Source organism: Neltuma alba, unplaced genomic scaffold (genome assembly GCF_004799145.2).
Source record: "Neltuma alba isolate B1F8T4 unplaced genomic scaffold, ASM479914v2 tig00012694_pilon, whole genome shotgun sequence".
NCBI lineage: Eukaryota > Viridiplantae > Streptophyta > Magnoliopsida > Fabales > Fabaceae > Neltuma > Neltuma alba.
This window is the reverse complement of record NW_021637121.1, coordinates 193,945-206,761: the sequence shown is the minus strand read 5'-3', so window position 1 is coordinate 206,761 and position 12,817 is coordinate 193,945. Positions and strand designations below refer to the sequence as shown.

General features: G+C 34.8%; 2 protein-coding genes across 3 annotated transcripts; one reads left to right on the top strand and one right to left on the bottom strand.

Annotated features, from left to right (window-relative positions):
• The first annotated feature begins 819 nt into the window (after positions 1-819).
• LOC114729912 (uncharacterized) lies at positions 820-11,745 on the top strand. 2 transcript variants are annotated; one of them, XM_028916935.1, is made up of 5 exons: positions 820-830; positions 9,357-9,546; positions 9,718-9,999; positions 10,091-10,239; positions 11,572-11,745. In XM_028916935.1, the coding sequence occupies exons 3-5, from the start codon at positions 9,750-9,752 to the stop codon at positions 11,704-11,706; spliced, it is 534 nt and encodes a 177-aa protein (XP_028772768.1). In that variant the 5' UTR covers positions 820-830; positions 9,357-9,546; positions 9,718-9,749; the 3' UTR covers positions 11,707-11,745. The 2 variants fall into 2 exon arrangements, with proteins under 2 accessions (XP_028772768.1, XP_028772769.1); XM_028916936.1 differs by lacking the exon at positions 820-830 and having other exon boundaries at positions 9,192-9,546; positions 11,581-11,745.
• On the bottom strand, positions 2,363-4,105 carry LOC114729911 (cyclin-D1-1-like). The gene is made up of 5 exons (XM_028916934.1): positions 3,832-4,105; positions 3,658-3,744; positions 3,272-3,572; positions 3,064-3,179; positions 2,363-2,968 (listed from the first exon to the last, which is right to left on the bottom strand). The coding sequence occupies exons 1-5, from the start codon at positions 4,099-4,101 to the stop codon at positions 2,816-2,818; spliced, it is 927 nt and encodes a 308-aa protein (XP_028772767.1). The 5' UTR covers positions 4,102-4,105; the 3' UTR covers positions 2,363-2,815.
• Positions 11,746-12,817: the final 1,072 nt, after the last annotated feature.

Sequence of the window (12,817 nt, the reverse complement as noted above, 5' to 3'; positions counted from 1 at the left end):
GAGATGCTACCCCAATGTTAATTTATATCAATAAGTAAAAGAGAAAACCATCTTGCGGTTATTGTATCTTTTTTATTTTTTAATTTGCTACTTATATTTTTATTCTCTTAATCAATGCTTTAATTTTGCTTTATTATCACAGTTGCCCCCTATACAAATGTTAATGATACCGACATAGCAAAATTAAAGAATTTAATTCACAGAGGAAAATTCAAAAGTATCAAATTAAAAAGGATTATTTAGATACAAATTTGTCTTGAAAGTTTTTATTTAGGTGTATCAGGCACCTAGAAGATTTTCAATGTGTAAATTTTTTCTGAAAATTTAAAATAATAACAATCTTGTCCCTTATTATTAAAAAAGCTAATGTTGACCATTAAAATAATAATGTTAATCATTAACATTTTTAATGACAGGAGGCAACATTGTTATGATTTTAAATTTTCAGGATAAATTTGCAACTCACCTAACTCTCGTAAGTGAAAACTTTGAAAGCAAAATTTCACCTTGAATTATTTGTTCAACAAGAAAGATTGCTTGCGGGGCTGTGAATTTTGAAGGGTAAGTTGTAAATTGAGTCCGTAATACCCAATTTTAAAAGAAAGCCTTTTATAGATAACCTCAAGTTCAACACTTTTCACCTGTCACAGAATCAAAAGGAGGAAAAAAATCGATTCATTGAGAGGTCCATTGCAAAAGGAAGCTTCCTCTTTCAAGTCACTTTTTTGCGTTTATAATATGATTCGTAACAACCACCTCACGAGGTAGACAATCTCTGATTACACAGCAAATCATTCTCGTATTGTACCCACTGTCCTATTTGATAATATGTTCTGTGTGTCTCTCCTATTTGATATTTCCTGGTTCTCTCTTTGCGTTTTGCCCCTCCTTTTTGTCTCTTTCTTAATAAATTTTACTACATGCTTATATCTCAAGCAAGCTTTCAAATTGGAAATGGTTATCTTGTTTAAGCTTATATATGGCAATCTCTTTGTCTCTTCTCCAGTGGAGCCTCTTTATATTTCATCCTCCCATGCTGCTTGTCTCTGCCCTTTTGCTTCAAAAACTAATCAATTTTCTGTATTTGGCAGTGTGGCATTTGTGCTTGTTCAATTTTGATTAAAATGACAAGGTGGAATCTTATTTCAATGGACCACTCAATCAATCATGGAGTTACCATCAATGAGTAATTTTAAAGTAAATGATTGAAAATGATATTTAAAAAAAATGAAACACATGCTTTTTTAATTGCACGTTAATATATGCAAATTAATTAATAGTTCATATATTATAGATTTTTTTAATAAAGAGATCTATGTTATAAAATCAAAAGAGTTGTATAATTAAGATTACCGTTGAAGAGGATAGGGAATAGGAAACTAATAAAATGACACACATTTTTAATTGCACATTAATATATGTAACTTAATTAATAGTTCATATATTACAGATTTTTTTCGATAAAAAGATCAAATTTATAAGATAAAAAGAGTTATACAACTAAGATTACCATTAAAGAGGTTAGAGAATGAAAAACTAATAAAACATTAGTTTTGTTAAAAAAAATAATTTGAGAAAGATTGAAGCAGCATTTTGACATCCTTTTTTAAAATGCCATTGAGATGAGAATGATCATGTAGACTATTAATAAAATTTTCTTATAAGAAACAACATTAACCTGACTCAAGGATCTAGAGAGAAGTGGTGCTACTTGTGTAATTCCTGGAAAGGAGAAGTTCATATGTTGTAGATAGAGTCAAATGGAGTATGTCATAGCCTGCTATGTTATTTTACTTTATTTAAATAAACGCTGATGTGTTTGATTGACCTCATAATTCAAGCGTACGGCAACTTTGGATAAATTTAAATAGTTCACTTATCATCGAGGGTTGAATTACTTCTATTATTAATATTAAAAAAAAATCTAAGCAGTTAAAAAGACTAAACAATAATAAGTGATTCAAAATAAATATTTTTATTTTGCATGGAGAATATTCACACTCAACCCTAATTTCACAATAATTTTATTTCGGTTCTGTGTAAGTTATGTTGAGTTCAAAAAGTCATAACTATTAAGTGTTAAACATCCAACCCTTTAACTTGTTATAGAAGATAAGCCAACTGTTAGAATTCAAAGACAAAGCATGATGAACATTACGGCCCTCTAAATCCAACGGTACCCAGATTAGTACAAAACAGTTGCTTTTGTGCATCTGAACCTTCTTTTATCTCCATTGTGAATCCATACGAGTATGAAGATCTTGTACAAATATAATCTCCTACAGAAACAACGTCAGCTTGCATATTGTATTTTGTCACTTGTTTTTAACATGACAGAGTCGGATCTCATTCTCACAATGGCTTATTCAAAAAAAGAATCTTATTATTTCATGAAAAAATTCAACCAGTCTAATAAAAACTTTCCACACCTTACACTGAAAACAAAAAGAAGAAGCATCAACAACAAAAATTATTTCAATTGGTAAAGAGTCGGCTCATAACTCACAAAATCGTGAGTTCGAATCCCGCTACTGATATAAAGACTTTATTGGAGAGCAATATGTAAGTACTTTTACGAGCGTTCTCTGAGCCTGGAATCAGTCCTCATCTTGGAGAGATGAAGGCTCGGGACGAAACTCATCTAGACTTTCTTTGTATTTTGAAAAAAAAAAAAAAGCACACTGCACACACAATCACACCAACACACCAATGGGGGAAAAAGTAAAATGAAAAGAATCAGGAATGGAAAAATTGAAAGCAATTTCATGGCACTTGTTGGCCATCTTCTCTTGACGAAACACTTGTGAAGTCAAAGTCACGGGTTGTGATCCTTGCTGCTTTCTTGCATAGCTGCAAGATCAAGCACACAAGTAGGACTTAGGGGCAATGAATCTAAATTCGTTGCTGCAAAATGTTCTGATCGGAAACTCCTCTGTTTCATGAGGTTGTAACATTTCTGCACCATCTCCTGTGCTCAACATCAAAACCAACAAGATTGTCATTAAACGGTGGAAATTGAAAAAACCTTTATTTATGTTCTGTAACAACGTTGTTCAGGCTTACTCCGCTTATATTCTCGTGGAAGAAGCTTAGATTCTGTTCATCAACATATTGATTGGTTGTCCAAAGCAGAGCAGCGGCCGCTATTGCAGATGGAGGGTACTCTAAGAAATCGGTTACTGTTTAAAAGAAAAATAATCGAGTTATCATATAATTGTTTGGAAATATTGATAGCAGTCAAAGAAAAGGATAAAAACCTTAAAAATTGTACCTAAACATGTTCTGATTAGAATATCAGAGACACGAGAAATAATGTGATAGGAGGCAGAGCATGATAGCTTGGCCTTAGCAATGAAAAGATGAGCGAAATCGAAAGGAGTAACAGCACGCAATCGCCACCTGAGAGCGGCCATAACCAAAAGCTCCATTCTTTGAACTGTCTTAGGCTTAAACAAGAACCTAGGCTCTATCATTTGTAAGTCTACTAAAAGTGGCACCCTTGTTTCTTCCATTTTTGCCGCCACAGACAGGCAAGCAACGGCCACTAGCTGCAAAGGCCATGCTTCATCTTTCTGCACATATTAAAACCTTCATATTATGACAGAAATTTGCATTCTAAATTCTCTATCCAAATCATTCTCAATCTGAAAACTATACCGGCAGTGGGTGTGACAAAAGAAAACGATCAAGATAGTTCACAGATAGATATGCTGTCCCTGGTGTAAAACTGTAGTAACCTTGCACCTACACAATCAGAATTCAGAACAATATACATATATCTCAGCACCATTGCAGACAGGTCATGGATGATGGGAAGTTATATGAACGAACCTTCAGCATCCACTTTATGGCTTCTTCTCGAGCAGTTCTGAGCCATGCTTTTTCATGAAGCAGTGCAAGTGACTGTTGTCTTTCCTGTACTTGATCAACCTCGGAATCTAGTAAGGTTAAGACACAGCTTTCATCATCGGAATCCCATGGGACACTCGAAACCGCCAATGATTCACAGTTGGTAATATTGGAATCCGATGAAACCACCTCGCTAGCTGCTTCATTGCAGAACAAGTCAAGATTTACTAGGTGGTTCGGGGACACGGACATGGCGATTGAGTATGTGTATCAGCTGTAGAACAAAACAATGGAGAATACCCACTTGAAATTATTAGATTTATATGTGATTGTGTGAACATGTTACAAGAATCAAGATTACGTCATAAAGTTAATTTACAAGCCCTGCAAAAGCAACGTACCAAGGGGGACCCTGTACAGTTTCTCATGAAACTTCGTTGAAAGAGAAGCCAAGCTTGGTAGGACCGTTCCAAAGAGAACGGATGCTTCATCAGATGATTGTGTTTGTGTGTATATGAGAGCCGTCTCTATCATATTGACCATAGGATTGCAATTTTCGCATTATGCAACAGACATTAACTTATACACACACAGCTAACACCGATTGGAGAAATCACGGGTGGCAGTATGTAGATCAAACGCACCTACAGGTTGAACGCTCCTACTTTTGTTTTCTTTTGTTTTGTGAAGTTAAAGGCTATGATAGTAAGCCGTACAAGAAGAAACTTAGGTGCAAGTAGCAATGAGCTTGTCATACACATCAAACCATAAGAAGTTCCTACAGTCTATGGGAGTGAAGGCCGTTAGGTTGAATTCTTGTCATCATCATTATGACTATGACCATTTAATCTCGCATCAAGAGCTCCCTAATTTTATTAATGGTATTTATCAATTGGTGGTTACTTGAGTATTCTTTCTCAATTGATTTTAAAGCTTCTATAGAGTTGTTACACATACTAACTTTTCTTAATCTCAGGTCCGAATTAAGTTTGAGACGTTCAAGAATCCTCTTCCACCGGAACAAAGTGCTTGCAACTGAGAGCATAAAAGTTTCCTGTTGAATGCCCTAATATGGCATTTTGTCACATATTGTTAGACCATAGCATGTGTCAATATGTAAATCTATCTTGATTAAGTAGTTATACAACAATACTCACACATATTCTGTTATTAATTACTTTTCTGATCTTATTTATAAGTTACTTCCAACATGTTTCATACAAATCAAGAAAAACTTTAAATTTTATTAACTCTCATTTAAAATTTAACAACTTTCCAACTTTATCCATATTTAATATACATTATACCTCATGTAAATAAAGTCAACACAATAATAAATAAAAAATAAAATTATATCTCTATACAAAAAAATTTTAGGACTAAAGAATGTCTTCTCTCTCTATCCTATAAATAGAACCAGAGGAGTAAGTTATAACTAATCTATCTATGTATTTGATTATAAATACTTTGAGTCACTAAGTTTATTTTCCACACTTTCTGAAATCTTCACCTGTATTAATCAATATCAAGTAACTTCAGCTCTTTGGTTCGTTGATTTATCCACATCCAAGAGAACCCACCGTACTTTGGTAGGGCCGGATCCACCTAGATTGTTGACGTCTTTTTTTGCTCAGCTGCTAGTGGTGTTTCCATTTGCTTCCAATTTGGGGTCTTCAATGGCTTGCTAGGAGTTGGGGAAGATGATATCTTTCTAGATTGTTCTCTCTCTAGTATATTTTCCTGCATCTTGATTTCCACCAGTTTAATGAGCATGGGTGAAAATTCTTTACTATGCAGGTAATCTTATAGGTTTTTCATTTCCCATCTCTCGTTCTTGACATTTCATAGAATACAAACCTTCTTGCTATCGGAAAAAAGATGTGTATGTTACGCGTTGAATCTTTAACAAGTTAGGCAAAACTTCCTAAATTCTACGTAACATGAATAATATGAAATGATAACCTGATATAATTTGCTCATTACTTTGGCTTGTATCATGACAATATAATATTTGTCTATAGGCTATACTGAGTAGCTTGAGGGATGGAGTTATAAGTAAACCAAAATTATAAGGATTAAAAGATTAATTTTTTCCCCAAAAAAAAAAGTTGATCTTCTAAAAAAAAGTGAATATTCAAATCTTGATTTGGCACATTATGAGGAACTAGCATCTTGCTGTAGATTCAACCCCCATTTGTTCCTCACACACATATTTTTTTTTCTAAAGTTAAGGTATCCTCCTATTATAGGCAATCCTATTCGAGGTACTGTTAAGCACTAAATGTGAACACCTCTCCCAACAAAAGTTTAAATCTTGATTCACCATGTTGTGAGGGATTAGTCCTTTCTGTTAGACCCAACTCCAGTTGGTTGCTCACACATGCATGAGAGACTTGATGCGGATTACAGTTATTTGGGCTTGCAATGTGGGCCTGACGAAAAATCTCAAAGCCCAATGATGGTATTGGATTACAGGAACACAACATATTTTACGGCTTCGAAACCGGGTAAGTGCTGGGGCCTACAAAGTTTGGATCCAGTTTCCCACTATTTTTCCTCTTTCCATCTTTTCTGTTAACTTTTTGTTTTTTTTTTTCAGCCAACCATCTTTTCTGTTAAGTTAGTGTGCATAGCATTAATTAGTTTTAACTTTTAATCAAGCGGGTGTTTGGCATCCCCCAAAGTTGAATGGGTGGGGAAAAAGGGTGTTTTGTCCTTTATTTTTCTTTTTTTGACAAATTAATGCTCACGGTCTTTATCTTGATTTTTCGTTAATAAAATAATTTATAAAATTAAAAGTGACAAATACTTCTTTTCATAATTTCACAATTATCAAGAACACATGTTGTCATATATATTTATTTTTTTATAGTAAATTACGGTAAATTATACAAGTTTTCTAAATTTTAGCATTTATTTTCAGAATGTGCGTACTTTTCTTAATATAAAATTCGCAAATTTTCATGAATTTTGCTTCTAAATATATGCCGATGTGTCCTTTATTTTCAACATATGTAAGACTTTGCTTGTAAAGAATACAAGTCTTTCTTGAATTTTGTTGATATTATTCAAATTTTTTTATTTTGAAAAAAAAAAAGAACTTACATCAAATTTTTTACATTCATTTTATCAATTTTTTCAATTACACATGGTCATTTGTCCTATTTTATTCATAAAATAGAACACATGACCATAGGTAATTAGAGACCTTGACATAATATATATAAAAAATTTGACCCTGGTATTGTCCGAAAATGAAAATCTTGCCTATACTTTAAATTTTAAACATTGGAAACACATAGAAGCTTAATGGAATTAAAAATATCTGAGAAAATTTTAATTTTTAAAATAAAGTAGTTCAGTGAAATTTTTATAAAAAATGATTAATTTTTTAACACAATGACAGAGACTACAACTGTTAATTAGGCATCGACGACCACAAATATAAAAGAGGAATTAATGTGCAAAAACAACGGATGGTTAAGGGAAGTGATATTTTAACTCAACACGTACAGTCTAATCTTGTTTGACCTGCAAGTATCGTGGGCTGCTGCTGGCCATGCTTCCTCATTTTTTAATTAATTAGTTAATCATCAATTTGTTGTTATTTTAATTTTTTTCAAGGCAAGACAAAAACAGCCTGTGACGAAAAGATAAGGGCTAAGCAAGATTCAAATAAAAGTATAAAACTACGTCTCCTCAACGCTCAGCTGCTCCCTCAATCACCCGCCAGACACAGCTTAGTTTAAAAAACCAAACGAAAGAAAAACTCATTAGATCCTTATCAGCATGAAGAATACGTTAAGTTGATGCCCCATCTTGTCGTATTACCTTCCCAATACGAGTGATTTTCCCGGAACGACAGCAATAATATAAAGAGAAAGTCACTATACAATATACCAGAGAAGTTACATAATTACTAAAAAAATTTGATAAGTTTTAACGTAGAAAATGACAAAAAAATTTATACTGCTTACTTATTATTAAAAATTTTCATATTTATATTCTTTTTTTTTTACAACTTTATAGTGATTTCCTTTAATATAAAATGAAGAAGAGATTTCAAAAAATAATGAGGCATCATTATAACTCGTGGGAGTGTGGTGCCGTAGACTATATACAGATATTAGTAATAACAAATCTTATCTCATTAGGTGAAGTAGAGCACATAGAACAAATGATGTGTTCTATGAGTATATAGATTCATTGCAGGCAAAATCTTTAGATGGGTAGATTTACATGGAGCTTGAAAAATACTCCTCCGGTCCTAATTATAAGACCCAATTGACTTATTTGAGGAGATTAAAGAAGTAAGTTAAGTTAGTTATTTATAATAAATAAGTATTGTTATTACTAAAATATCCTTGCTAATTAAGTATATTGGCTAAAACTATCATTATTAGAAGAATTATCTTTGAAAAAAATGTATAAATATAAAAGAGAAAATGGATTGGGTCTTATAATTAGAACCAAATAAAAAATTAAATTAGATCTTATAATAAGAATCGGAGGAGTAATATGAAATGAATCTTTGAGTGACGATGAGGAGGGAGAATCTCAAAATGAGACGTCACTGACCTCTAAATATTCCAAAACCAGGTATCGATGTGATGATGCCCCGCAATAACCAAGAGTTGCTGGCCCGCGGGATGAGTCCCGAATTCGGAAGCCTGTGAGTTTAGACTTGATTCCATTACGTTACTTACAACAGCATCCCGCCAAAAAGATCGAGACTTTGAGGGTCTGTTTGGCTTAATAAGAAAAAGAAAAAAAAGAAGGAGAATTTAATGGAGGAAGAGAAAGAGTGGAATGATTTTAATATTACTTTATTTAGACTTATAAAAAAGAAGAGGAGAGGAGTTTTAATATTATTTTATTTGGTTCATGAGATGAGGGGAGGGAAAAATATTTTAACATGTACAATTTTACCTTTATTTTATTTAAAATAAAGACATAATAGTCTCAACATAATAAAATATGAACATAATAGTCATAACATAGCAAAATATTACCCTCTTCTTTCAAATTCTTTCAATTTTGGAGGGGAGGTTGAGGAGGAGAGGGGAGGAAATTTTTTTTAAAATTTTCCTTTCCTTCTTAAAATTTATATATTATCAAATAAGAAGAAAAGATTAAAATTTTTCTTTCTCTTTTTTCTCCTTTCTAAATCTCTCATACTAAACACATATAAAGAAAGGGGAAGAGAGAGAGAATGGTAAATAACTGAATCATTTATGAAAGTGGGTTCCACTTTTAATAAATGAACGAGACAGGCCCCACATTCTTCCTTATATAGAGTGCAAACACAGCAATTCGCAGACCCACTTCTCATAGCTCGCCCTCACAATTCACAAAACGACGACGATTCATGCTCGTCGAAACGACCCTCCCTTCCCTCCTTCATTGCATATGACTATATGATACAAGCTTTTATGAACATTGTTCCAACAGAATTTACCCTCCTCACGCTCGCAATCTTCTCAGGTTTAGCTCCGATCTTATCAAAGCTCAGCCAAACCGACCATTGCTCAATTAAGAGGCATCACTTATTATAAGCTCATCACTATAATTTCTCGGTTAGCGGTAACAGTTGGTCACATCCATCCATCAGCTCTCCCTTGATTCTTGGCGTGCGTCAGTGAACGTGGAAGAGCGTCAGATTCATTTATAGCTCACGCTCTCTCTCTGTGTCTCTCCGTAAGCTGATCTCTCTCTCTCTCGTTTTTTTTTTTTGGTTTTTAATGCGTCTCATTCTTCCATCAGAAACAGTTACCCCTGACCTGCTTAATGCATGCTTCTCAAACGCCTTCCCTGTTGAAACGTAACGCGACAATTGAATTGAAGCGTTTTCATTGTTATTCTGCTCAGTAGGTGTGCTGCGATCGACTTGAGTTCCGATCATGGGGAATTGTCAGGCAGCGGAGGCGGCGACGGTTGTGATTCAGCATCCCGGGAATAAGATCGAGAGGATTTACTGGTCGGTGAGCGCTCACCAGGTGATGAACTCCAATCCTGGTCACTACGTTGCTCTCGTTGTTACTTCGCCCACCCTCAAGTCCGAGAATGGCGCGCCATTGAAGCAGCTCAAACTTCTCCGACCCGACGATACTCTGCTTATGGGCCAGGTTTATCGCTTGATCAGTTTTGAAGGTTCGTAATGTTGCTGCTACTATATTACTCTCGCTGTAGCTCTTCTTTGTCGCTGCTTTTTCCTTTACCGCGAAAGTTTTTGGATCCGCAGATGTATTAAAGGAGCTGTCTGCAAAAAAATGCGTTAAACTCGGGAAACTGCTGAAGGACAGAGGCGGTCTTGGCGTTCACATCAAACACAGAGACTCCAGAGCACCAAATCCGAGTCCGAGTTCGAGACCCGATTTTGCTCCCTTGAAGGTAAATATCATATGGTGCTCTGTTTCGAAGTGAATAGTGCTAGCCTAAATCACATAAGACTCGAACATATTTTTCACTCAAATGATGAAGTGTTAATAATTGAGGTTCAGCATTCTACTTTGATCGATTCTTTTTGGGGCGTAAGAATTGTTAGTGATTTGATAACTAACGCAGGGATCACGTTGCACAATGGAAGGCATCTTTACTTTGCATTTTTTACCTTGTTCTTTTTTTTCAGTGGGTAAATTTATAGAAAACCTTATCTTCTTTGCCCCTGGAAGAACCTGATAATTGTTTAATTAAGCACGAATCTCTAGGCTGATCTTTTTATTTTGTTCAGCCATATGTGTTAGTCAAATTTGAAAGAATAACTAATCACATCATGAATATGGAAGAGATTAGCGTGCCTTACCATTGCACGTTGATTCGGATGCATCAGGAGCGTGCTCATACCATATTCTCTTGCTTTTAAGAACTAGAATCATTGCGAGTGCATGCAATGATTGTTTTGATTTGCGCAAAGCTGTTTGATATCTAGCATGGCTATCTACAATCGATTTAAAGTCTTATTCAGATTTTCATGGGGACAAGCTATTAAACAAGACAAAAAAATTTAATTTTGTTTGCGTGCTATTAATGTTAAAACTTTGCCATCATGATGATATAAAATAAAAATAACATTAGGTTTGTGTTGCAAGCTTTACCTAGGTACATGATTGGCACACTAATTACTTTGTCACAAGATTTTGACTTCTAGGGTAATAGTAAGCGAGAATCGTACGTCAAACAGTGCATGCTCCATTATCCAAAGGATAATACTATAATCGTAGTGCTTTTGTTTGGTTACTTAACCACTTTTCTAAGTTTCTTCCCATTTCCCCTTCATGAGCACCACCTAATTTTAAAGTGACGTCACGACCGCCTTTGAGCTAATCACATATGATGGCGAGGATGCTTTTTGTCAAAGAAATCAATTCAAGCTGGAATTCTCTTGAAAGTTATTTCATTTACAGTAGTTAGTTTCAAATTCTCAGTCAGCTGATTATATTATTATTCGCACATGTAATCTTTTACCATCAAAGACAGAAAGATGAGCATGTCAATCACATTAAAGTTAAAACTTTGAAAGAAAATAATAAAAAAAAAAGGTAAAAAGATAAGGGATAACGATGTCACGTAAAGTCGTGCTATACTGCTCTGCACACTATTCATAAGGATGGGTGTGTATCAAAATGAGATGTCGTTTTCTTTTTGCCTTCATCGCTCTCCTTCATAACGTGTGTCTATCCAATTGCGCATAGCCATAAGTGGCCTTTATTTTATGTGTGTCAGGTGGAACAGGAGATTCACCGAATGGGAAGCAATGGCAGTGGTAGCAGCAGTCACAAAGTTGTGGGAAGACAATTTGGTGGTGGTGGGGGGCAATGGAGGCCAGCCTTACAGAGCATTGCAGAAGTTGGAACTTGAACGCACTATTCTGCCCTCGACAAATTACAAGCCGCAAACCAACCTTTCTTTTCACTCTTTCCAATACCATCATACAGTATCCGTCCTTAATTCTTAGAATTTTCCTGATATAATAGGGTGGTTTATGATGTAGCTTTCTTTGGAATGACACGTTTACTTCTTAGCTTTACATATCAGCCCCTAACGGCCTAACCCAATTAGTGTCGTACGTGTAATAGCAATTGCCTTTCCGTCTGTGAAATATTGTCGTTGTTCTCTTTTGTTGAAGTGTAGAAGTTTGCTTGGTAATTTGATAGTGAACTGGTTCTTGGAACGTGGATGTCCTGCGGGCAACCAAAAACGGCTTTTGCATTTTTTATTTTTATTTTTATTTTTAAAACTGTGAGCCCACGGAACCAGGAGGCTAGATTTATCTTAGGTGGTCCTGCCCCATTTTGATAATTTGATTCGCTCTCGTGTATAAACAGAGACGTACGTCTATAAAACTGTTTTGCTTCAAAAGTTTGACGGTGGCATTTATTCCCACACGACCATGAGCTGGAGCTGAATGCCTGTCTTGTGATCCGACGAGGCTCCGATCACACCCCTCTAGACGTTTTCTAATGATTTTTTTTTTTTTTAAAATTCGTGATGCACCATAAATGAAAGAGACCGCAAGCAAGGGCCTAAAATCAAGAGGTAAAGAGAATAGAATATGGAATGAACGTAAAAAGTGATTTTGAAGAGAAAATTCTGTATTCTTCATATCAACTGGATTTCAAATCAACCGAGCAGAAGTGAAGAACATTAAATTCATATCTTTCTGTTGTTGGCAATGAGGATAAAGGGGTTTGTAAGGGACTTTTGTTCTCTTAGTCCATTCTTGATGTGCTTTTGGTTTTAGAAAATCTGTGCACTTTACTCGAGCAATTTTCTGTTTTTGGATTTATCAAGTAAATATATTCTGAAGTGATAAAATGAAGGCACCAACTGCACCATGATACATGTTTTTTTAAGAAGAAACAAAATATCCATTCTCGTCTCTCTCCGCATACTAAATATTAGACTGTGATGAAACAAAAGGCGCAAATGAGCATTTGCCTTGGCACGCCTCCATAAACCTAGCTAAAGC

What these genes read in the sequence shown, in the direction of transcription:
- LOC114729912 (XM_028916935.1), top strand. Translation starts at nt 9,750, where the DNA reads ATGGGGAATTGTCAGGCAGCGGAGGCGGCGACGGTTGTGATTCAGCAT. An exon ending in TCGCTTGATCAGTTTTGAAG is followed by an intron (nt 10,000 to 10,090) that starts GTTCGTAATGTT and finishes TTGGATCCGCAG; the next exon opens with ATGTATTAAAGGAGCTGTCT. An exon ending in CCGATTTTGCTCCCTTGAAG is followed by an intron (nt 10,240 to 11,571) that starts GTAAATATCATA and finishes TATGTGTGTCAG; the next exon opens with GTGGAACAGGAGATTCACCG.
- LOC114729911 (XM_028916934.1), bottom strand. Translation starts at nt 4,101, where the DNA reads ATGTCCGTGTCCCCGAACCACCTAGTAAATCTTGACTTGTTCTGCAAT. An exon ending in CCATAAAGTGGATGCTGAAG is followed by an intron (nt 3,745 to 3,831) that starts GTTCGTTCATAT and finishes CTGATTGTGTAG; the next exon opens with GTGCAAGGTTACTACAGTTT. An exon ending in TCTAATCAGAACATGTTTAG is followed by an intron (nt 3,180 to 3,271) that starts GTACAATTTTTA and finishes TCTTTTAAACAG; the next exon opens with TAACCGATTTCTTAGAGTAC.